The sequence below is a fragment of the Rhamphochromis longiceps genome, linkage group LG2, assembly GCF_057381845.1.
Source record: "Rhamphochromis longiceps isolate RC_006_pf linkage group LG2, R_longiceps_female_GT1.1, whole genome shotgun sequence".
NCBI lineage: Eukaryota > Metazoa > Chordata > Actinopteri > Cichliformes > Cichlidae > Rhamphochromis > Rhamphochromis longiceps.
This window is the reverse complement of record NC_140558.1, coordinates 35657962-35683799: the sequence shown is the minus strand read 5'-3', so window position 1 is coordinate 35683799 and position 25838 is coordinate 35657962. Positions and strand designations below refer to the sequence as shown.

The 25838-nt window shown below is 40.7% G+C and overlaps 1 protein-coding gene across 2 annotated transcripts; it reads right to left on the bottom strand.

Annotated features, from left to right (window-relative positions):
• Positions 1-2439: 2439 nt before the first annotated feature.
• On the bottom strand, positions 2440-25015 carry chrnb5b (cholinergic receptor, nicotinic, beta 5b). Of its 2 annotated transcripts, XM_085426088.1 has the most exons (7): positions 24742-25015; positions 24489-24623; positions 15661-15806; positions 15468-15512; positions 10948-11057; positions 4985-5975; positions 2440-4726 (listed from the first exon to the last, which is right to left on the bottom strand). In XM_085426088.1, exons 2-7 carry the CDS (start codon positions 24538-24540, stop codon positions 4562-4564), a joined length of 1509 nt encoding a protein of 502 aa, XP_085282214.1. In that variant the 5' UTR covers positions 24541-24623; positions 24742-25015; the 3' UTR covers positions 2440-4561. The 2 variants fall into 2 exon arrangements, with proteins under 2 accessions (XP_085282214.1, XP_085282205.1); XM_085426079.1 differs by having other exon boundaries at positions 24489-25015.
• Positions 25016-25838: the final 823 nt, after the last annotated feature.

The window sequence follows — 25838 nt, the reverse complement described above, 5'->3', positions numbered from 1 at the left end:
AAGGAAAAACCTGTATGCAGTGGTGCCATCTCTGTAGAGGTGTACCTCTGAAGGGACACAGACACACACATGCACACCTTTATCGTATCAAAGACGGGCAGGTCGCTGACAGCGTGGTATAAATGACTGAGGGTCTTGTGGCTATAATACATGTGCTGCTGAAATCTGCGGAAAAACCTACTTTCTTTTTTGCTTGTCTGCAGTCAGTAAAGTTGCCAGCCTATATAATTTAGCCACAGCAGAAGAATTGCCAGGTGAGGCATTAACCTTGGTTCGATTTAAGATAAGCTTGAAATTGATTTCACTTGGATGGCTCTTTGCTTTAATCTTTCCTAAGCTTAAGCTTTGTCTCAGATTTGTTTTCTTATTGTGCTCCTTGTGCTGCAGAGGAAAGGATCAGTAAATCCAGAATGTGGGTAATTGGATGTAAATATGGCAGAACAAAGGCAAACACAAGAGCATGAAAAGATGACAAACACTGCAAGGCCATATGTTCAACAGCAATAATCAAACTAAAACCAAAATGTAATGTGACTGTCTGACTCTGCAGCTCTCCAAAGCACGAACAGCACCTCTCCATCCCTCTCCAAAATCACGTGGCTCCTCTCTCATTAGAAACTGATGCAGATGTCAAGTATCTAATTTATGTGTCAGTGGAGGGAAGATGGGGTACAAAAAGGAGCTGTAATTGCTGAACCCAGTCCCAATTCAGTGGCTGTCACTACATCTCTGGGCTTATGTCAAAGTCATGTGTGTGTGTTGTGTACATGCTTTGTGTGGACACTTTTAGTTCTAAGCTATCACCATGTATTTTTCTAGGGTTTTGTCTGGTCCTTCAAAGAGGTGTGTGATGTGACAACCTGGTTTTGGAGCTGAAGATTCAGTCATTAAGTTTTAAGTTCAAATGTTTAAACAGTCAGAATTTGAGGACTCAACTGTCTTGGTTTATTTGAAAAGAACCAGTTAAAGTGTTTGGGGGATCTGACCAGGATGCCTCCTGGGTGAGGTGCTTCAGGCATGTCCTACACTGGCGAGGCCCCAGGCCTGACACAGGACAAGCTGGAGGGATTTCATTTCTCAGCTTGCTTGGTAATGACTCTGCATCTCCCTGGAAAAGGAGGAAGAGGAGCTGGCTGTCTGGGCATCTCTGCTTATACTGATCTCCCCGCGACCTGAACACAGAACAGCGGCAGAAAATGGACTGATGTGTGTGTGGTTGAGCTGGGTTTATTTGCTAGGTCAAAAGAGATTTAGGGAAATAGCACTTGGGGGTAACTTGTCAGGAAATACAACCCTAAGTCCCCAAAAAGATGTAAATAAAAACACAATAAAACATTAAAAACCCAACACTGAAAATGTTTAAAATGAAAATGTTTAAAATGAAAAAAAAGTCCCTTTTTTTAATCCTCAGTGAACATCTGGGATCTCAGGAGACCAGCTGTTGGAATTTTGGAAGAGGAATATTGTCCCATTCTTGTCTGATAAAAGATTCTAGCTGCACAGTCCTGGGTCCTCTTTGTTGTGGTTTCATTTCATGATATACCTAATGATTTTAGTTGGTGAAAGATCTAGACTGCAGGCAGGCCAGTTCAGGACCTGAACTCTTTTAATATCAAACAATGATGTTACGTAATAAATGTGGTATGTGTGTGTGTGGCTGATATAACATTTGCAGGAAAATTACAGTGGCCCGCTCAGTAGTACGTTTGCTGTACACACCAGTTTGTTTGTATTTCTGGTTTGGAAGAACAAATAAAAAAATGTTAATAATAAATATGTTGGAGGTTCTGTTTTCCAAGCTCCAATTGTTACTGGAAATTATATAATAATAGAATAACAGTAAATAATGACCAAACTTTGACTCTGATTGTGTGAAATGTGATTATCTGTAACATGTACCCAAATATTTGCCTCTATCAGATACTTTAAAACCCAGATAAGTAGCTGCTTTGTGATAAAGCATCATAATACAGACTTTCCAGATTTGTGACTGTGTGTATGTCTGTATTCATTCACAAGCTGTGTCTCTTCAGCAGTCATACAGCCTCGCTGCCATCTTAAGATAACAGAAGGTGAAGTTGCAAAGCCTGATATGAGACTGTCTAATGAATCTGCAGTCAGCTGGCTAATTCTTAGCACTGACCCAGGACACATAGATCGCACACACTCCAGAAACTCCTGCTCAAAATTCTTTTTTTTTCTTTTGTACTTTCAGGTGAAATGATCTCCGACTATATAAGCAAAAAATCAAGAAGGAAGACAGAAAATGAGAATAAAAATGTCCCAGATAGAGATAAACGCAGAAACTAAGGCATGTGGAAAAAAAAAAAACACAGGCCAGAGTGAATAGTGTAGATGGGATTCATGAGGCCTGCTTGTTGCTTTCATTACCCTTTATTGATTCATTTAGCAAGACATCAGGTCCCAACACAGCCCCTTACTGTTAGACAAAACTCAGCATGTCACGTAACATGACTGTCTACTGGGAAGAAAGACAGGCATGTTTTCATTCAACCATCCACCAACAAATGAAAAATGAAACAAATCAATCAAGCTGGATTAGATCAGTAAACCCTTTTTTTCCCAAGCTGACATTGGCAGCAGTGACCGACGAGTGCATTAGGAAGGTGAAACGTTATATAATACCGCTCAGAAATAACAGGATATGATTTCAAGTAATTCATCTGAGAACAGACTGTAAAGTATACAATATGATGGCAGATAATGAAAGTGAAGCGACAGGCTGTTTGGTCATTTCATCCACGTCAGTGTGTATAAAATACTGTACAATATTATTGCTGCTGGTTTTTTGGTGATGGATGCTGATGAGCACTGCTTTTGACTGGCATGCTGTACTTTTAAAATCAGCAACAGCTTCAAAGTCATTGGTTTGGAGAATTTTTAGCACTATTTACCCACCTTTATTTCAAACAAAGATGCTCATAGATTTGATCAGCTTACCAAGTCAGCCTATCTGCACAGTGAGCTGTGTGAGCGTAAACAAAAGGCTGGTCGCCTCCCTCATACACACCTATCATTGTTATTTAAGCAGTCCAGCTGTAAGCTGTTTTGTGTCGGCTGTATATTGGTATTGGCAAAAGGACACAAGGGGAGTGAGCATCTTCTGGGTGTCTTCACAAAGCAGATTCATCTTTTGCTCTTGAGGCGTGCATGAGTGATTTTCCACATCTGGAAAAAATGTTTCAGAACATAAAACAAATTTTAATATTAGACAAAGATAACTCAAGTTATTCAGTGATGATTTCATTTATTAAGGGAAAAAGTCTATCCAAACCCATGTGGCCTTGTGTGAAAAAAGTAATTTCCCACTAAACCTAAGAACTGGTTGTGCCACCCTTGGCAGCAAGAACTGCAATCAAGTATTTGCAGTAATTCGCATCGAGTCTTTGACATCGCTGTGGTAGAATTTTGCTCCACTCTTCTTTGCAGAGTTGTTTTAATTCACCCATGTTTGAGGGGGGGTTGGTCATGAACAGTCTTTTAAGGTCATGCCAAGGCATCTCAACAGGATTGAAGTCTGAAGTCTACACTCCAAAATCTTCATTTTTGTTTTTTAAGCCATTCACAGGTTGACTTGATGGTGTATTTTTTATCATGCTGTATAACCTGAGTGCGCTGGAGCAAAACTGATGGCCAGAAATTCTCTTTCAGGATTTTCTGGTAGGCCTAAGTCTTCATCTATTATAGCAAGTTGTTCAGGTCCTTAGGCAGCAAAGCAGCCCCCGACCATCACACCACCACCTGCTTTGACTGCAGACATGATGTAAGTTTGGATTTTCTATTTATTCAGGTTATTTTTATCTAATATTAAAATCTTTTTAAAGCTCTGAAATATTTAAGTGTGAGAAATATGCAAAAAAAAAAAGAAAAAAGAAAGAAAGAAATCAGGAAGGGGAGAAGCAGTTTTCCCAGCACTGTTTTGCAGTGCAGTTCTTTCTTTTTGTTTCATAATGCTCCAAACTGTTGTGGTCCGTCCAGCACTCACATTCTTAAAGCAAAGTGATGCTGCAGGTAAAGGTATAAAGGCTTTTGCCTTGTTGTACTGAATGGTATGCTGCCTGGTGGTTCACGCAGCCATGGCTGTCTGTACGCATTTGTTTATAGGGATTAGTGAAAGTGTGGCTGATACAAGAGGCTACACCCAGACTTGTGCTGGCTCTCCAAAATGAGAATACAACCACATTTTGCATAGCATCCCAACCTTTTAGATAAAGGTATTGAAGTAAATATTGTGACAGATAAAAAACACAAAAAAACACCTTGGGTTATGTTTTTTTCTTAATTTTTTTCTGTTATAAAGCTTGGGGTGGCAGATCATCTGAAATAAAACAATCACAGCCCCTGTGTGAATGGCAGATGAGTTGATTACAGGACTGCGGGGGGTATATGTGTAAGATTCAAAGGGCAGAGCAGGGATGGGGAGGAGGAAATGGAAAGGCTAAAATGCGTCCTTTCCCAGTCAGAGTGAGGTGAGAGGCGGACATATGACTTTATGTGTTAAAATCTGCTTCTGGAAATAAAAAGTCACTTCTGAGTCACATCAAGTTTCAGATTTATGATCCATGTCCTCAACAATGGGGGTGTTATAACTCTGAAAAAGAGGTTGCATGAAGAGCCCCATTGTCCCAACTACACACACAAACACAAAGATCCACAGGAAAAGACGGTCGATAACCATCGCCACGTATTTCCAGTCTTCAATGATCTGCAGAGAGATAAAGACGTTGGATATTAACCACTTGTGTTCATGAGTCTGAACTAAAGTGAACTGAGATTCAGGTAACAAGTGATTATGATTAAACCTTACAAAAGAAAGAAGTGCTTTCTTTTTTATATATATATATATATATATATATATATATATATATATATATATATATATATATATATATATATATATATATATATACATATAAGCATATAAATCATGATATATATCCGATTACTTCTTCAAAACACCTACCCCTTCATCATCATCCTCACTCTTCATCTTCTCCGCAATATAACGTACTCCATCCACTGCATCCTCCACGTCAATGTTGCTCTTGAGCGTCATCCTCTTCCTGAACTCTGTGTTCTCTGAGCAGTCACTGACCCTCCAGCCATAGCGCTTGGCTGACTCCTCATTGACAAAGAAGGATGAGGAGGAATCAGCCATTCCCACGGAGCTTCCACCTCCAACTTCTGTTCCACACTGCTTCCGGTCAGAGTACTTCTGCTTCTGGTGTTTTTTCCGGAACCGTTCACGGATGTTGGAACTTCCTGGTCTCCGCATGAAGAGGAAAGAGGGGAGCCGGTACAGAAAGACACGCTTGACCCAAGGAGGCATGGTGTGCGTACTGGGTGACCGATGGTGCACATTGAGCACGCAAACGCTGGTGACAATAGAGAAGGTGACCAGCACCATTGTAAACATTAGGTACTTCCCAATCAGAGGCACTGCTAGAGACGTAGGTGGCACAATCTTTGAGATAAGGAGTAAAAACACAGTAAGGGCCAGGAGGACTGAGATACAAAGAGTCATCTTCTCACCACAGTCTGATGGGAGGTAGAAGACAAGAATAGCCAGCGACGTGATCAGGATGCAGGGAATGATCAGGTTGATGGTGTAGAAGAGAGGTTTTCTCTTGATAATAAAATCATAAGTAATATCCAGGTATCTAATATCGTTAGGGTCTTCATTCTTGCGTCCAGGCAGTGAAACAATATCCCACTCGCCACTAGGCTTGAAGTCATCGCGTGAGGCGTAATCACTGAGGAGGATGAGATCGATCTCCGTGTGGTCGTAGGTCCAAGAGCGAAACTTGAGAGTGCAGTTCTGCTGGTCAAAGGGAAAATCACGGACTTCGATTTTACAGGCCGACTTGTAGATCGCTGGTGGGAGCCAGGCCACTTCACCATTATTGGAGACCACAGCGTTGGAGTAGAAGGAGACTTCATATGTCCCATCAGCACTGAGGAAAAGGCAGGAGATGAGATAAAGTCAGTAAAGTCAAGCACTCACAAAAAGATTGCCCATATCACATCATTTAAACCAGTGCTTCTTATATTTGAAGGAGCCAGCTGAGGCGCTTCAAGCATACTCACAAAGATACGCCAACTGAAACAAGAGAACACTCAAGGACACTTGAGTGTTTTAATGCAAATCATTTTTGCTTAACTTTACAGGTAACTTGATTTCCTTAGACAGACAAAACTGTGAATAAAAACGAAAATATAATTCCTAAAATAAAGTCTCCGCTGTTTGCCCCTTTTCACCCAGAATAATGTGCTTTCTGTGGACATCTATGATTCGGACACAGAGTTAGGTTGGAAAGCTGACACGGTTTGAGTTGATAGAGCGTGCTCTGCTCTTTCAGTGAAGAAAAATAATCCTCTTGTGAGAGTTTGTACTTCTTAACAAACACACCTATGTACAGTATGTTCATTTTCTTATTTCCAAAATGCTTTCAGACAGTGATGTGGTTTTGGTGGTATGAGTTGCTGAAGCCACATTCAAACAAAATTACTTAATGAACTTAAATTAAAGTCAACAATAAGCGTTAATTACTGTGTAAATAAAATAATTGCTCCTATAATGATTGATAATCTGGTATCTGATCATTCTTCAATATCACTGATATACCCAACTCTGCCTTTTTACAACATTTGGCTGTTTCAGTCTGATAATGGCTATTGTCAGATTTTAATTAGCATTGTGCTTTGTTATACAGCTGCACACTTTTAGCTTCAGTTGATAAGAAACACTGTGCTGTCGGACACTTGTCAATATCCCATCACATTTATTAAAATAGTCTTTTAATAGCCTTTTATTCTCTGAATAAAGTCAAGAAATCCTGTTACAGACTTTTAGCGCGAGACAAACATGGATTTTATGTTAATTCATTCACCAAATGCTGAGTAAAAGATTGCCTGACTGCTACCATGAGGCTGCAGAGGTGACGCATGCAACAGTTTGAAGTCCAAAGGATGCATTTAGCATCTCAAGGGAAGAGCTTGGCCTGGGACACATGCTGGCATCAAGGCAACACCTGTCCCTCACAACTCAAATCTGCTGAGACTGACTTTTTTTCTTCATCTCATCAGGGCTGCAGGGGATGCATTATAAATAAGTGGCCTATCAATTATAAAGTGGGTCAGGAATACAACCATCCCACTTGCCTCTAATGCTTTGGGGCTGCTGTGTATATCCAGACTAATAAAAAATGCAGAGGTCCCACCTGCTTACTGTGACCTCAGGTCTCCCAAAGTTAGACCTCAACCTGAAGTTAGATAGATGACCTCTCACTGGTCTCTTAAGCTATTATGCTCTTCAGGTTGTCCTTCAGCTGATGAGCAATCTCCATTCATAAAATTTGAATGCCTGCAAGCATAAGGTCAAAACACAAGAACAGTTCAAACAACTGTAAGACTCTGTCAGACTCAAGCTTAGTGGTTACAGTAGCTGAGAGAACAATCACGCATGTTTTCTGAGGTTTCATTTCAAACTCAAGTTTCCCTTTTTATCCTGCGCACTTTGGGAACTTTTCTCCATGTTGGCCTAAAAGCCGAAGTTCAATCATAAAACACCATGATCCGATGAAAATCATGACTCAGAGTTCAAGAACAGTTGTTGGAGATTTTGTCATGACACAAGAGGTTGTTTTCATGTAAATTATTACATAAGTTAAGGGGAAACTTGGATAAATCTGGGAAGAGAATAAAAAACAGCTGCTTGTCCTTCATTAGCAACACTGAGATGCCCTAAAACAAGGTTTCCAAACCCTAAATGCTCAGTAGATAACTCAGTACCCTGCAGCTTCAGAGGTGCGTTTTAGGCATTACATTATGAGCACTGACAGGCAACTTGAGTATCACTGACTGTCTCTTCATCACAGCACTTGTTAGTAGGTGGGATAGATTAGCGAGCAACATTTTATCCTCAAAGGTGATGAGGTACAGGGAGGAAAAATGGGCAAGTGTATGGATTTGAGTGAGTTTGATGTAGGTGACTGGGTCAAAGTATCACCAAAGTGCCAGGTCTTGTGGGTTGTTCCCTGTTTGCTGTGGTCAATATCTATCAAAAGTGGTCTGATATCCATGATGAAGCAGAGACAAGGTAACAGCAGCTGAGGGTCACTGATGCACATGGACAGCTAAGGCTGGCCTGTGTGGTCCAATCCAACAGACGAGGTGCTGTAGCTCAAATAGTCAAAAAAAAAAGTTCATGCTGGTTCTGATAGAAAATTGTCAGAAACACAATTGATTGCTGTTTGTTGCGCATGTATCTTCACAGCCACAGACTAGTCAGGGTGTCCATGCTGAAAGTGAAACAATGGACACGTGAGCATCAGAACTAGACCATGGAGCAATGGAAGAAGGTGGCCTGGTCTTTCGTTTACATCCCGTGGATGGCCGGGTGCATGCAATGCTTTGGGCAATGTTCTGCTGGGAAACGTTGGGTCCTGCCATCCATGTGCATATTTGACACATACCACCTAGCTAAGCATTGTTGTAGACCATGTACACCCTTTCATGGAAATGCTTTTCCCTGATGTCTCTGGCCTCTTTCAGCAGCATAATGTGCCCTGCCTCAAAGCAAAAATGGTTCATAAATGAGCTTGAGGTGTTGACTTGGTCTAAATTGTCTAAGGAGCTTGGAAAGAAAAGCGTCTGGACTCCTTGAAGCAACTTAAAGAAGTCCAGACACTTTTCTCCTCCTCCTTAGACTACGATGACCTGGATGACTGAGAACCTTCACAGACTTGGTCTAAATTGTGCAGATATCAATCCAATCAAGCAACTGGGAAATGTGCTCAACAACAAGGTCATGAATGCTCCAATCACAACTTACTGGACTTAAATATCACAGAGAGCTGGGGAACAGCTGCAATCACAGCATTGTAAGATGGTGAAAGATGTTCCCTTAGGCCTCCTCCTCGATTCAGAGATGGTCTTTCCCTTTTCATGCAAATCTTACTTTCGCCATCTTACAATGCTGTGATTGCAGCCATTCCCCAACTCTCTATGAATGGTACTTATGGTCTTTGATCGATGGGCTTTAATCAGTGGTTGTTGATCATTGGTCATGAGAATTTGCATATTAACAATCAAGGAACTGACCTACCAGCCCATTGTGCAAATGTACTATTTGTAAGGTTAGGGAAACCTGCAGTCGCCAGAGACAGAAGAAGTCACTTGATTGACTGACAAAACTTTTCTCCCACTGAAAACGCTATGTCCAGATGAACAGAATCAACCTTTTGGGATTTAGTTACCTGGATGACTGAGCATGCATCAAGACACTGCAGAAATGAGTTTATTAAATCCTGTGGCGCGAAAGCGGAGAACGCCTACAAAAAGATTTCTGATGCTGCAAACAAAAAAGAAATTCATCTTTCAAATGAAACATTATGGTCTAATGAATAAAACCATTAACAGGAAACAAAGCAGATTACCACTACTGTGGTTTTTCCTCATCGTAAGCCCACATCAACTGTGGGCTCAGTGTAATTATTCCTACAGCCTAAAGAGGCAGACACAGCTTTCACACTCATATTACCTTTCTGCAACAACTGTTCTTAAATTCAGAAATAAAATTACTTTTACTATTCAAAGAATTATATTCTCAAATTATTTCTCCTATGGGCAGGTAGAAAAAACAGTACCTATTTATGCATGCTTGTGCAAAACTGCTTGACTTTGCTTGACTGTGTCAAGCAAACAACATATCAGGAATTAACCTAAAGTGCAGGTTTCTGGAATGTGGCCCAGAGAGAAGCTGTACAGGCACAGGGAGCAAACTTAACACAGAAAAGCCAGATGAAAAAACCTCTGATCACCACACAAAACAAAATTCAGCAAAAACTCAAACTGCATTTGGCTATGATGCTTTTGTTCTGTGGTACAACAAAGGAAGGACTTTCCCACTGAATACATTTTAAACGGGGAAAATCAACAGTTAATGTTTTTCAAGAAACTAACAGATGGCGATGAGACCCATCTGCTGACCTATATGGGTGACAGACGACGTGACGTTCACAGGCCTTTGCGTCTGTCAGCCGACTCTCCAGTGAATAAGAGCAGTGCAGCTTATTTCTCCGAGTTCCTCTTTTTTTACAGTGCAGAAGTACTGATGTATTGATTTTTCCCTGCAGCCATTTTCCAGAGTTACAAGATAAATTCCAGATGTGCCAAGATATTCTCACCTCATCATTTTGTATACCTGTGCTCGCAGTACAAAACAATCAATAATGTACAAGGATATCCTGCTCTCCAATGTAACTAAGTTGGAAAGTCTGGATTTCTGTGTTTCTGTCAACACAGTAGTTGCAGAATTGCGCAGGAATAAATCTGAAGCTTTTCTTTCCAATCATAAACGAACTGCAAATGTTTACAGGAAGTCTAAAAAACCTGAAAGGTAAACATTTAGTGTATAGTGTGAAGCAGTCTCTACTGCGTACTGCAAGGTTAGCCTCAAATGGAGCAGTGAATATTGATTAAAAAGTAATATTATTCAAGTGCACCAAAACTGGTGACCTTACGGATTAACACTTAAGAGATAAAAACAAATTGTTTTACTCTGTCTACAACAGGCCTGATTCTGCCATTGTAATTCATAATCTCCTTGTGTGAATGATTCATACGCTCTCTAACATTCAAACAGTCTTCATTATTATCAGACTGTCTGCAGACGCTCCATACAATGCCATTAAAAATTTGTTGGTTCATTATTCACTATTTATTAACCTAAAAGAAGTGACAAGTGGGCTAAAAATGAGATAGGAGGATAGACTGAGTAAGAGGATAGAATTGGAAAGCTTTTAGGGAAATGGGGCTTTTGTAAATATTAAAGTGAAGTTACTCAAGCTTTCTGTCTGTTCCTACTTTCATCACTTAGTTTTACACACACACACATTTATTGCGTCTGTCACAAAGAGGACATACTTGTTGTAAAGGACAATGTCAGGCAACCAGATGTGTTGTGACGGGAGTCGGATTTTCTTGATTCCCTCGTACTCTTCAGGATCCCACATTAATCTGTAGTCATTCCAACCCTGGTGTAGAAAGGCACGTAAGGGCATGCATGAACATACAAGTAAACAATTAAAATCAAGAGCCACATACAGTTATGGTCACAAGTTAACAAATATTTATTATGGGCTTGAATGTTGTGGTAATTTGAGGCTTTTTTGGGTAGTCATCAACAAGCTTCTGGCATAATTCTGGCCACTATTTCTGTCAGAACTGATAGAGTGGATGGAAATTGTTTGGTTTCCTGACACGACTCCACTTTCAAGAGTAGTCCCCAGAGTTTCAGTACCTTAAAGGTAGACTGCTATATCCACTCCAAAACCAGCTGTGATGTGTGTTTGGGATTGTTTTCTTGTTAGAACACAGAGTTGTCTCCAAGTTTCAACCATCTAGCTGCTGATTTGAGGCGACGCTGAAGAATTTGGAGGTAGTCCTTCTTTATTATTGCATCCAGTTTGTGCAACAGTACCACTGGCAGCAAAACTGTCCCAGAGCATAATGCTACCACCACCATACTTGACAGCTGGTATATTGTTCTTAGGCAGGGGTGGCCAACCAGTCAGAGACCAAGAGCCACTTTTTTTTTACTGTGTTACCGCAAAGAGCCACATCATACGCATGGGCACACATGAACATCACCCATCCTTTTTCTCTCTTTCTCTCTCTCTCTCTCTCTCTCTCTCTCTCTCACACACACACACACACACCTCTGCTCAGATAATGACAGAAATGGACTCCTACAGTACTAAAACCACAGGCCAGTCATTTTCAACAATGAACATTGTGTGCACTGTCTCACACACACAAACTCTCAGTTCAACCAAGTCCACAAACAAAAATATAATAATCTACAATAGCATTTACTTTTATAATGCATGTTGTTTAGTGGGACTTCTGGCATTCCTTGCCTTGAACAATCCTCTTTAAATCTGGCTTGTATTCCGTTGTTGTCACTCGAAGCAATTCTTTCACATGTGTGTCAGTCAGAACAGATCGATGCTTTGATTTCACATGTTTTAGGGTAGAAAACACAGACTCGCAGACGTATGTTGACCCAAACATTGACAGTATCTTAAGCGCAGCCCGTTTGACATTGGGGTATTTTTCCATTGGCACACTTTTCCAGAACTCAATGGTCCCTTCCCTTAAAGCAGGTTTCAATTGGTCCTCTTCACAAAGATCGATCATCTCCAACTCAGCCGCAGCTTCATCTGTGACTAGCGGGACTTTCAAACAGCCGGTCTCTGCATTAAATGGGTCGACGAGGAACGTAATCTGTGGCCTTTTCAATTGTAGATCATGGAACCGGGTCACGAAGCTTTCGTGCAAGTTTTCAATCAGCGTTGCATATCTGGCTCTTTGCTTACTCAGGGCAGCACTGGCGACTTGCCCGCTGGCTTTTAGCAGAGTGGGAAAATGCGTTAAATCTCCCTTTTGAATATGTGTCTTGAACAGCTTCAGTTTGTTGACAAACGCAAACACACTTTGCACTAGGTCAGGGAGCATTTTTAACTTACCCTGCAGGGTCAGGTTCAGTCTGTCCAAGTGACACAGCATGTCGACCAAAAAGGCCAGATCCATAATCCACTTGAGGTCCGAGAGCTCGGGATAGTCCTTGTCCTTCTTTTCCATAAACAGTTTCACGGCATCCAAAAGCTCAAAGAAGCGAGAGAGTACCTGGCCTTTTGACAGCCACCTCACAGTGCAGTGCAGCGGCAGGTCACCTGGAAGCCCTTGGTCCAGCTCAGCGATGAGATTCTTGAATTGCCTGTGGTTAAGCGCATGTGTGCGGATATAGTTGACGATTTCCATCACAGGCTTCATGATGTTATCTAAATTCAATGATTTAGACACGAGTTGCTCCATGTGGATGATGCAGTGGAAATTCCAAAAGTCAGGAATAGTTTGGTCAGCTTTGCACAGCCCCACAAGCCCGTTCACAGATCCCATCATGGCTGGTGCTCCATCCGTGGCTATTGCAGTTAATTTCGTTATGGGCAGATTTGCTTTTTCAAATGCAGCCATCATGGTTTCTTTCACATCTATGCCACGGGTTCTGTCTTTTAATGGCACAATATCCAGGAGTTCTTTGATCACACAATCGTTTGACACAGACTGTGCAAATATTGCCAACTGAGGCTTGTCTTGTATATCACAACTCTCATCCAATGCGACACTAAAATACTCACATGCTTGAAGGTCAGAGTGCAACTGTGATTCAATAGCCGTGTTAATGTCCGATATTCTGTGTTCAACAGTGTGGCGGGACAGTTGGACGTCTGATACCATGCGTTTTAATTTGTCGTTTTCAGGAGACAAGATTCCAACAACATCACTGAGGCATTTTTTAACGAACTCCCCTTCATTGTATGGCTTTTTAGCCCGTGCAATGTTCCAAGCCAGCTGATAGGATGCGAGCGTTATGGTCTCTGACCGCTTCGTAAATTTTTGGAAAAACTGTATCTGCTTTTCTGCCTGACTTTTCAAAGTGGCCAACTCGTGCTTGCGAAGTTCAGTCCCTTTTGGAAATTCCTGGTCGATGTTAGCATGGAGTGAGCTGAAGTGGCGCTGAAGATTTGAAGCTTTGAAATGCGCTAATGACGTCTGACATATAAGGCAGAATGGCTTACCATTGCGTTCAACAAAAAAATATAAACTCTCCCACTCTGTTAAAAACGTCCTGTGTTCATCTTCATATTTTCTTTTTGCTGTGCATTTTTTTCCTGCCATTTTAAGGGCGAACTTGCTCCTACTGGGAAACTTTGCGGTATTTTCATCTCACACACATGCGCGTTTGATGAAAAATACCGTATTGAACTCAAGCGAAGCGAACGCGCACATTTTAAAACAACAACATAAAAAAAATCAAAACACAAACATAAACTTTGATATGAATGTAAGAGCCGCATGAAACCAGGCAAAGAGCCGCATGCGGCTCGAGAGCCGCGGGTTGGCCACCCCTGCTCTAGAAAACAGTTCAGTGAAGTCATTAAAAGCCCAAAATTACCATGGTACTCATGCCCATGATTTCTGACAAAAAGAGACATCTATCATTAACTACATGAATACATACAAATGCATTTAAAGAACATGTCACGGTCCGCAGGGCAGACCATGTGTGAATGAGTGAGGACCCAGGCATGAACACAGGCAAGGAGACAAAACTGAACTTTAAACGAAAGGCAAGCCTTTATTGAGGCTTATAGAAAGGCAAACCAAACAGCAGGGACAGTGGTTAACCTAAACTAAAACCTTAACTGGAGAAACTTTGGCTATGTTCACACTGCAGGCGAAAGCGCATCAAATCAGATTTTTTTGACCCTATGCGACCCATATCCGATCATGGTATGACAGTGTGAACGGCACAAATCCGATATTTTCAAATCCGATCTGGGTCACTTTTGTATGTGGTACTGAATCCGATACATATCCGATGTTTCAGAAAGCGACTGCTGTATGAATGGCCAAGTCGCATTAAATCCGTCTTTTACGTCACTGACACAAGACAGACGCCAATTATCAGCGCCGGAGAAGCGCCCGATAAGACATCGCGAAAGCTTCTTGGCCATCCGGTGAAACTGCTGGGAAGACAACGTTGGAGAAACTATCCTTTGAAGCACCGCTCCTCTCTAAAACAGCAATAAGGATAATTATTAGGTTATCTACATTATTATGTAAATAACAAAATAACTTAAAGCAAAAATTGGGAAACGTGAAGTCCGAAGTCTTTATATTAAGGGCCATCAGTCAAACAATATTGTTTGCTCTGGGTCTAAACAGAGCGCGTTGTGTGTGACGTCTTCTTTTGCGCATGCGGGCCGCTTTGAGCGTTCACACTGGAGCGCGTTTGCTGTCGCATTTTATTTGTAGTGTGAACGAGCAGACAAAAAAATCGGATTTGATCAAAAAATCGGAATTGAGCATTAAGACCTGCAGTGTGAACGTAGCCTAAGGCTACGTTCACACTGCAGGTCTTAATGCTTAATGAACGTAGCCGAAAACTATGACTACGACAACTGTGACAACTATGAACAAGACCTGTGCTGGAACGTAAAGGAACTATGAAATATATACTAGAACAAGCAACATGACCATGACCATGACCATGACCTGCACAGAGTCTTGAAAAAACACTGGACATGACCTGAGGGAAGAAACACAGACGGGGGGGGGGGGGGGGGGGGGGGGCAGCAACCATAGAACACAGAAACCGAAACCAAAAGACTAGAAAAGATAAAAAAAAATGACAAAATCAAAGTTCAACAATGATACAAAAACTCAAAACACTGGGTCACTGACCCAGGACCATGACAGTACATTTATAATTGTAGTGGTTCATGAACCGATAGACCCTAATGGTCAAATTTTTCAATTGGTCTGATCCTCGGAAACAAACAAACAAAAAATTATGAGCAAGGTGCTTTGACACTAACCTGGGTGAGCCAACAGTTGGTGGTCATGATCTGCTCTCTCTCATTCTGAAACACAGACATGGGAAAATTCTGTAAGCAGTGGCTCCACTGACAACAACCAGGTTAACGTGTTCCCCAGTCATTTGACATTAGTAGGGTATGCCTCTTTGCTCACAGTATGTGAGGTTATGGGTTTGTTTGTGTGTTTTCTTACCACATTGATCAGCTGGGCTAGAGACACCTGGATGTAAATGGTGACCTGCTGGCTGGTGTTGATAGCTGGCCTGATGAGTTTGTTGTAGCGCTCTGGTGACAACAGGTGATTCACCAACCGTTCCTCTACCTCCGCACACAGGATAGCTGCACACACAAATACGCACACAGGGGGAAAACAGTCAGAAGTACACTACAGAGGATATCACAACTCATTACAACCCAATATAACCTCCTATCAAAGGCATGTTAGAAAAGTGCTAAGCACTGACTTGACTATGATATGACAAGCAAGTGTGAGCACAGTCTAATACACCACTGGTTCCACTCTGTAAATGAAAAGCAAACAGTAACTGGACTGGTTCTTATTGAGTATTTTTCTACCTTTAATCTGAACTCTATACAGCATCGTTCCACATCTGTTCTTTCTGTCTAATATTCACACTCTAATAAAGCTTTAGGATCAACTTGGGGTTCAGTAACTTGCCCAAAGATACTTTGGCATGCAGACTGGCGTTGTGAATCTCTGGACTGTTTCCAGAACTATTGTATACAGTCTTCATCTGTTTTCTTAAAATAAATTAGCTCCAATTTTATAAAGTAAAAGATAAATTGCATTATTAAGAATGAACATATTCCATATTTCTTCCTCATACGTAATAGTAGCTACTCCAGTTTATTCTGTTTCACGGAGATAAATGTCCTCTGGCTATCATACAGTCAGAAAATGTCAAGAATAAGCCAGACTTATTCGTAATTTCATCATCTCAGTCGAGTGCTTGTTGTGATGATGCAGCCAGATCAAGCTTACAGTAAGCACATCTTTACTACCGTGCAGCTTAAGTTATTGGGTACAGTGAACTGGGGCCTTATGTAGACCTTGAATTTAACACAACCTTGAGCTAAAATTTACAGCAGAATAAGCTGTTGTTTGGTTGACCATCCATTAACTTCACTTTGAGTTAGGGCTGCTCAATTAATCGAATTTTAATCACGATTACGATCTGGGCTTTCAACGATCATTAAAAATGACTGAGCCGATTATTAGCCCCTCCCTCATTTATCCGCGACACCTTAAAGGCCGGTCCGTGAAAATATTGTCGGGCATAAACCGGTCCTTGGCGCAAAAAAGGTTGGAGACGCTGATTAAGAGGACCCGAGGGAAGCTCGGAAAGCTAAGCAGAAGTTATTTGGAGAGTGACTGCTGTTGGTTGAAAAGAGAGTTAAAAAAAAAAAAAACTTCAGTGGTGTTGCACACTATTTTATATTATTTTTTTAAAGTCATTGTTAACCCTTTAAAGCCAGTCAGAGCAGCATGCTCCGTTTTGTGTAACTATTTTTTAAATCCCTGTAGAACCTGAACCGAGTAAGCTAGCGCAATAATTTGTTTTGCATATGAAACCAGAGGAGTTGTACTTACATCTGATGCCATCAGCTTGTCCTCGGTCACGGTTTCCTTTCACATAAAGCTTTGCAAAAATTGCATAAAAAGGCTTGCAGGAACAAAAACATAATATTCCAGAAACACGCTTTGCCGATCCGATCAGCTGTTCGTAACACTTCCCACAGTGAAACAGACGTCAGCACGAACTATCACATGTCCGCCATTTCCTGGCCGAAACCGGAAGTGATGTCATTTTCGCGGAAATTGTAGTTTTTTACTTGTAGGCCTTAAACCTATACTGGTCATGTTTGACTTTTCTGTGTCGTTTCTGGGATGCTTAGAACTCGAATTGCACTGCTGGAAATAGTTTATTTTGATGCACCTGCTGTTTTCTTTGCAAATTTGCATCATAGGATTGTTTTTTCGTTTTTCCTGCAGTATATAAAAATTGGTGTATCTCCAAAATAAAACTATGAAGACACTCAAAATAAATTTCCTGTTGTTGTAAACTATTTTTTGCAACTTTTTTGTATTTAAAGCTTTGAGGGATAAACCTCTTAAATTTCTCCAAGTAGAAATATATGTAAAAAATACAAAAAACGATTTTCAATTTTTTTGTAGTTTATTGCACTTTTTTTGCAATTAATGTAGTTACTATGGACTTAATGCATACATATTATTAAAATATGGGCTATAACAGTTGTATAGCAACTTGAAATGCTCCCACAAATGGCACTACAACATGTAAAAAAATAATATAAGCTCTGGCGGACTTGGTTCTATAGTAGGTCTTAAAGGGTTAAATAAATATCGTCAAATAATCGAGATCTCAATTTCAGTGAAAATAATCGTGATTATCATTTTTGCCATAATCGAGCAGCCCTACTTTGAGTCTCCTGCAGTAAATACCTCCTTGTTTGCAGCCCTGCATTTTGGCTGGGTGACTATAAAATATATGTGTATGCAATTAAAGCATTTTAATGACCGCTAACACACTCACGATTCACATTTAATTTCAGTGGGACTTGAATGAGAAAACACAGATGCCCAAAACTCTAGCTGGTGAAGCGATGTTTAAATCTCGTGTTGTCAGGTTTCGCCAATTACGTGCTGCAGTGATGCAGCCCGCTGCATGCTCTCATGCGCTCGTGTGTATGTGTCATGAGTGGGAGTGTTACTGTCTCACAAACAGATCACATGTAATTGTATTCAGTCACAATTCAATACACAAACACAAAAACATAAACAAGTTTTGCACCTGCTCAAAGCACCTCATGCCCAGACATTTCATCATATAAACTACTGACTGTATATTCAATTTTAAGAGGAATAAATATTGGTGTTTTTTAAGGAATAAATACTAAATAAAGAAAATATTATGGATGACTTATCGCATATCTGTTCTGTTTTATGTTTAACTGCAATTTAAGAAGCCATTGTCTTTTGTGCTGCCACACAAACAAGTCTTGTCACATAAATTTCCATTTAAAAGCTTTCTATGCTGTCCTGTTTTGTCCTGAACGTGTTGTTTCCTGGTATGATTTGCCTTGTGTGTTTTTATGTTATTTGAGGTCTGGGAGGCTTTTGTGGCAGCATTTTTTTTCTGTGTGTGCCTCATAAATAAACTTGACATGACTGTTGGCTATGCGTATACAGTGTATACAGGAGAATGACGAGCAGGGGAAAAAGAAAAAAAGTGAATTGTATTAATGCTTTGCAAAGCAACATAAACTACCAGCTTCAAAAAAACAAGTTACATAGTACATGTTGAATCTTAACCTTTATCCTAAAAGCACAAACAAAACACTAGAGAACCAGAAAAGTAAATAACGGGGTTTGTGTCAGTGTCTTAATGAAGAGTAACGCTGCCAGTCCTCTATTATGCAGTGGTGTCTGTTTAGATGAGTCATCTTTGGCTTTGCCAGACACAAAGCAGGTAAACTGTGATCTGCCTTTGCCTGGCCAAAGCAAGTAACACGGAAGTTGCGAAGAAGCAAGTCAAAATATCATAGCAGTCTCCTATTATTTGCACCTGTGGTTAAAGTTTGAAAATCCTAGGTAATTTTCACCAAAACTGACCTCTGAACCAAGATTTTTATTAGATGTGCCTTGTTCTCTATGACAATACCCCATCAGCCTTTTACTGCTGAGGGGCAAAAACAAATTGCTGTTTGAAACACAGTATATTTAAACAACTTTAGCACTGAAATCTATTTTCTAACCATATTCTACCCCATAATGGCATTGTATGTCAACTTAGAAGAACACACCTGTTCAGGCACTTCACTTGTATAGCTTTGCAGCCATGCTCTCAACTGTCTTGTCAAGATATACTCAAGAAACCAATATGTTTTGAAACATGTCAGAATCAGACTGAAAATAAGAGGATCTGAGCTTTAAAGGCAGGTGACAGAAGAAGAGGTATATGCTACACTTGGTCACTTTACATTAACCTTCAGACAGGAGACAGGAGAAGTGTCCGGTGTCTGAGCAACTATGACAAGAAACCCCGAAGGTAAACCTCCTCAGAGACAAAAAGCTGCGTCTGTCAGGATTAGAGGGAGAGGAGACTCGTGCCAGGAGAAGAGGACAATAGAGACACGACAACATACAATGGAAACATCAGAGCGTGAGACAAAACAATTCCCAGATTAGTATAATCATCAGATAAAATTAAATAGGATCATGCTATATTATGGTGATGAGTAATAACAGGGATTTATGAGTTTCATTTTTAAAGGGATTAAAGCCTGACAACAATTCACTGTTTACATGCAATAAACAGCCGTATGAGGCCAACTTCTACTTCTAATTCAAATCAACTGGTTATCAGATTTTGGTGGCCTTCAGCTCTTCTGATTTCAGAGTTTTAAGGTATCAAGTACCAGAAAATCAGTCTGTTGTGACTGAGTTTTGGTTCCTGTTAATTTCATTGTTATTTTTATGTTAAAATATTAGTCCTGTGTCTTTTGCTGTTTTTAGTGTCTGGTTATTCCAATGTTGAGTGTTTTGGTTCAGATCTTGGTTTTTATTGGTTGTAGTAGTTTTAAATCCCTTAGTATTTCCCGTCTCTTGTCCACTCTCTCATGTCTTTCCATTAGCACCTACACACAGGGGTTTGTTATTCATGTCTGTGTTTAGTATTTTGTCTTTTGGTTACTTCCTGTTAGTTTTTGGCGCTACTTTCTGATTTTAACCTCCTTTGTGGTGATCAGCCCCACAGTAAGAGGATAGTCTGACTGCTTTGAGCAGGCAAATAACACACGGCACATGACTTCACTGTACTCGAATGGCCTCCATGGATGTGGTGGAGCAGGAGATTCCCATCGTAGATGTCCAGCTGGAAAATCTGCTGAATCCATGTGATGCTCTCGTGTCAAAATGGGCCAAAATCTGTGAGGAATGTTTCCAGCACCTTGTTGAATCTATGCCACGAATAATTACAGCAGTTTTGAATGCAAAAAGAGTTACAGGAAGGTTTACCTAACAAAGTGACCAGTGAGTGTATAGTCCTGTCTTACTCTTGTTACAGTGTATGTTTTTGCTGTCCTGCTTGGCTCCTGCATGTTTTCTTTGTTATGTTCTTTTGATTTTCATATTTATTGTTCTTTTTTTATTCGCTCAGTACTTTTGATCAATGACTCAACCTCAAATGTCATATATGTGAGTCCTCAGTCGTATACTCTTTACAGATCCATTTTATTTTATTTTTGTTTCTATTTGTTAATTATCACATTTGCTTTGCATGTGATTCTATTTATAGGACGCAACAAATAAAACATGTTTAAAAGCTTATCCCAGCACAGGAATAAAGTTCCAGTGAAAAAAATTTTGTTGTCAGATGGGGCAATTCAAGTTAAGCACTGCCAATAAACCATTTCCCACAACTGTTTTAAGATTATAAAGACACAGTATTTTTTAGAGAAGTCTCTAAGCTCTCACAGTTACTTTGAAAATTAACATTTTATTGCTATCGTGACTAAAATCATTCTCATCGCCTTCGCTATTTGCTCTAAGTGTTTCAATCTTTCTGAAGCAGAGAACAATCAGTAAAAAAGTCATTTGGAGCAGGAGCAATAGACAAAATTCAAACACATCTATACACTATACAAAAAGAGCACTGTAGTAGAACAAAGTGAAATAACTAAACAGATGTGGTTTCTAATTTGAATGCACAGTTTTGTAGCTGTTTGACCCTAACGCGTTACTCCTTCTCTAGTGACTTCAGCTTGTGGCTGTTCCATGGCTGCACTCTGATTTCAGCCTGAGAGAAACAAGAAACGTCACATTGCCTTAAAAATGTAAAGGGAGGCAGTATAAAAATAAATCCAGCACAAAGCATGAACAAACTGGGAAAGACAATTTGCTTCATGTGTCTGAAAATGATGAAGAGATGCGATATAGATGGTGGGTTCGACGGTAATGGCTAAAATGGTAGATGATGCTAAAATAAGATGCGGATACGGCTTAAGTAGAGATGGAGCAGGAGGGAGTCTACCAACAGGTCTCATCACACATGTATGCACACACACTCCTGTCTGCCTCACTGCACTCTCCACACCTCAATAATTCATTACCGCTAAAATAAAAATGCCATCATCTTACTTGCGCGGAGACGCAGACACAATCAGAGATTATTCTCAAAGTCTTTCTCGCTCGCATAAAATCGACACCGTTTCCATCACAACATGGAAATAATTAAAAAACAAACAAAAACAAGCTTTCAGGCGTGCCGCTGAGTTTGAGTGATGCAGATGGACAGAGAGGTTGTGTCATCAGTCAAGAGTGCAGAGAGGAGAGGAAAAAACAGTTCTACATCCTGTAGGTTTCTTTTCAGGTTAGTGAATTATTCAGCGTGTTACCATCTGCAGTGGCCTTTCAGAGGCCAAAACAATTTAGGATTCAACTGTCTTTGGTTTTACTCAGGATGCTGTCCATATCAGTCATGTTATAAAATACAGGCCTGCGTGCATACACATCCACAGAGTCTCACATCCACGCATTTCATATTGTTCGTAGCAAATCTACTGCCTGAGAGATTTTTGTGTTTTTTGTGCCTCGTGGGATTTCTTTTACTTGTTTTGCCCCGAACTTTTCCTCATCCCAGACAGTCCTTCTGTCTGTGAGAATAAAACAAATTCTCTTACTACAATGATTTTCTTTTAATCTGTCGCAATCTCTCCCTCGTGTCTTCCTGTCCTGCTTTGCTCTTTTGTTCACAGCGTGACAGGAACATGTGCAGATTTAGGATATAAGAGAGACAGCAGATGCAGTAAAAGTGCCTTTCTTTTGCGCTCAGCTCGCTCAGTGTCACCTCTAAGTGGAAGCATTGCTTAGGTGTGCACCACCTGGTGCCGCTTTCATTTTTTCTTTTTGCTTTGCAAAGCACTTCGATACATCTTTTCATCGGCATGCATCTCTCCTTCAAAGAGCAGCATCCAAACAATCCTGCCAACGCAATGACTAATAGTTTACTATGAAGTGTTGACTCAGTGATGCTGGGCCCTGCTGGCGAGATATACATCTGCAGTTATGAGAAACCAGTTTTAAACTCATGAGAAACTACAAGCACAAACTAGGAGCTGCACAATTCTGCCCACTCACGTATAATGCATCACACATGAGCTACAGAGAAGCAGAATCAGGGTATGGTGACACTGATGGTTTCGTGCAAAATGTTAAAGATCTTGCAAGCCTACAATGAGCAAAACATCTCATAGGGTAGCTGTAGCACACATTAGCACTGTGCATTTACTGCAAATGATCCTGAGAGCACAGAAAGCAGAGAAATGTGTGATGCAGCACTGTAAATATTAGATAAGTTGCAGTATAGGAAACAAACAAAGTGTGAAAATATAGAGTAAGGCAGAAAAGATGGTGTGCAGGAACAGAGACACAGAGTGAGAACGGTAGGGAAGCCAACACAAAGGAGCAAATGCATCCCAGCAGAGTGGCTGACTGGATTTCGTCTGTTTAGAGTTGGAGCCATGAGAATGTTTGGTTGAAGTGACAGATTCATACAGTGAATCACTGGCAGACAGAGCACAGGTGACACTGAATAAGTTACAGAGAACAAGCAAGTCTGAAACCATGAACTTCACTTTTGTACTTTTTTAAATAATATGAATGCACTTAGCTAATCCTGCTTAATTTCTTAGCTGTTTTACTGAATACTCAAAAAAATTAAAGTGACTTTCTTTTTGAACTTACAACATGTTTAATATTGAGATTTTTATTAATACAGCATCTGATGAAATACACCAGGAGGTAGAGCAGGTCATCTACTAATTGCATGCTTGGTGTTTTGATCCCTGGTTTCCCCAGTCTGCATGTCAAGGTATCCTTGCATCCTTGTGCTCTCCAATGTCCCATCAGCGTATGAGTTTGTGTGATTGTCAGATAGAAAAAAGTGTTTGTATGAATGTGTGACTGAGGCATGTTGTATAAATCGCTTTGAGTGTTCAATCAGAGTAGAAAAGAATCAGCACATTTACCATATTCCCCCGTATGAATTCATATTATCTGCGCGTATACTTTTCTTCCAGTAAGAACACGCCCTATTCATGGCAGGGGGGGTAAATTAAACCCTCAATTACTGAATTTAATTCCACTGCAGTAGTTGTAACACTGTTTTTCTATCTCTCTGTCTATCTGAACTGGAGAAGCAAACACAATGGGTACTGGGGTTTGCCTGGTAGAGCTGCACATTGATCCAATTTCAGCACCACTGACAGCTCAATAATAGATTCCTCCTGCCTGATTTAGGACCTCATAAGTTACTTTACTTGTCTGTAGGTGGGGAGATCATCTGATAGGTGTGATGTAAGTTAAAGTAAGCAAACTCTCAATTGAAATGTCTGCTATTGTTATCAAAGTATCTTTTTCACTTACTGGCAATGAAGGCATTTCATGTAGGTTAAATAGCAATAATTGTATCTGCACTTACAACCACGCAGTCAGCTGTTTCGCGAGTTCTCTTCAAAGCACGGTGCCAGATTTGTTATTTAAATTGCAGGCTATGAAGTCTTGAACCAAACTAAAATGAGTGAATGAATGCTCCTTACTCAGATTTCACACCCTTGCCCTTAAAATGCAAATGTAATTAAAACTCCGTGGGTTTTCTGCCTAAAGGACAAGCGTGTTAGTTAATTGAAGCGTGCTGAAAAATCACGTGCTAAAGGGTTTGACGCATGGAAATGCCGCTACTTATCCCCACTGGCCTGCTTTCCCGAGACCACCTCTGTCTGCAAGGTAAAAGTGTGGCTTAACCATGCAAGAAATTAAACCCCTTAAGAAAGCACTTATCAGACCTGTTATATTAACTGGCATGCATTTGTGTAAGAGAGGGTGTGCAATTTTGCAATGGCCACCCCAAGCCAGATTTTAAAGCCCAATAAAGTAAAGTCTCCCGTCCCGTTCCGAGAGGATTGGAAAGGATTACTCACTTGTCACGGTGAAAATCAGGAGAGCCAGGGCTGCTTTCACCGGGGCTGCCATCTCTTCCTCCCCTCCAGTGCGGCACACGCACGAAAACTTGCAGATGAAGAGTATTTCCCGCGTTTTCCTCTTCTCTGCGCTCACTTTGCAGTAAGTAAAGTGTGAAACCGAGAAAAAAAAAAGAAAAACAATGAACAGGGTGGATTACAACGGTTTCATTGCGAGCGGTGAGTGAGGGTTGGGGGACATTGAAAAGAATACCGATTGCTGTTAGAACCGAGAGATAAAGAGGCTGGATGCTTTCTGCCAGAGCGCACCGACTGTAACGCTGGTCCTAGAGCTGTGATTGCGCGCAGTGGAAACCGGCTGTAGAGATCAGAGCCCCCCTTACAAACAGCACTTTCTTTGGGAAAGTGAGTTGAGGAGCTAGCGGGAATACGTCAATCCCGTTATCGCCAAAGCAGCCATTCTTAAGATAAAAGATTTAAGTACCCCGGTGACCGCATCGCCCTGCCCGCCCCAGTGCGTTCACTGACCGGGCGTCAGTTTCGCTCTGCACCTCCTTGATCGACTCAGTTTAACATGTGTGACAACAAACAGGAAGCGATAACGGTTAGAAACCCCCCAGGGAAGATATTAAACACCCCGAACCAACCTTATCTCCTCCAATTTATGGAGAATTCAAAGTGGAATTTTACTTTGTAAAGTTGTTGTAGAAAAAGTAGAGAAAAAATAAAGTCAATCTTTTAATTAATTAAATAATGATTAAATGTAGTTAATAACGCCGAAGCAGGTTCTTGGCAGTAAAACAGAAGTCTTGTTGCCCCTGTTAGCATGTATATATAAAATCCTGGAAGGCTGCCACTTGCAGTAATACAAAATGAGCATATAGGATATTCAGCTGTCTTTCTCCCACTGGGCGGTCAAAGGTCAGGGTCCACTAAAAGATAACTCAATAAAGGTTATCATGGAGAGATTCAGAAACCACACAGCTTTTGTCCAAATCCACATTTACTCTGAACACCAGTTTCACCAGTCAAATACAAAACAACTGGAACAACTTTCTCAAGTCCGACTCAGAGTTTCTGAGGGAGGCTGGAGCTTATCCCAGCTCTCAAAAGGTAAGATTGGGATTATAGATTATACCAGTCAACAAGGTCAACAAAGGGACAAACATAACACTGTCACATCCACACCTACAACCAGGTTTTAGAATCACCAATTAACCTAACATGCATTTCTTTGGATTGTGGAAGGAAGCTGGAGTCCCCAGAGAAATTGCACGGGGATCAATAAAATCCTTCATCACTGTCAGTCATCATCAAACCAGCTGTATGATTTCACCAAAACACAAAGAT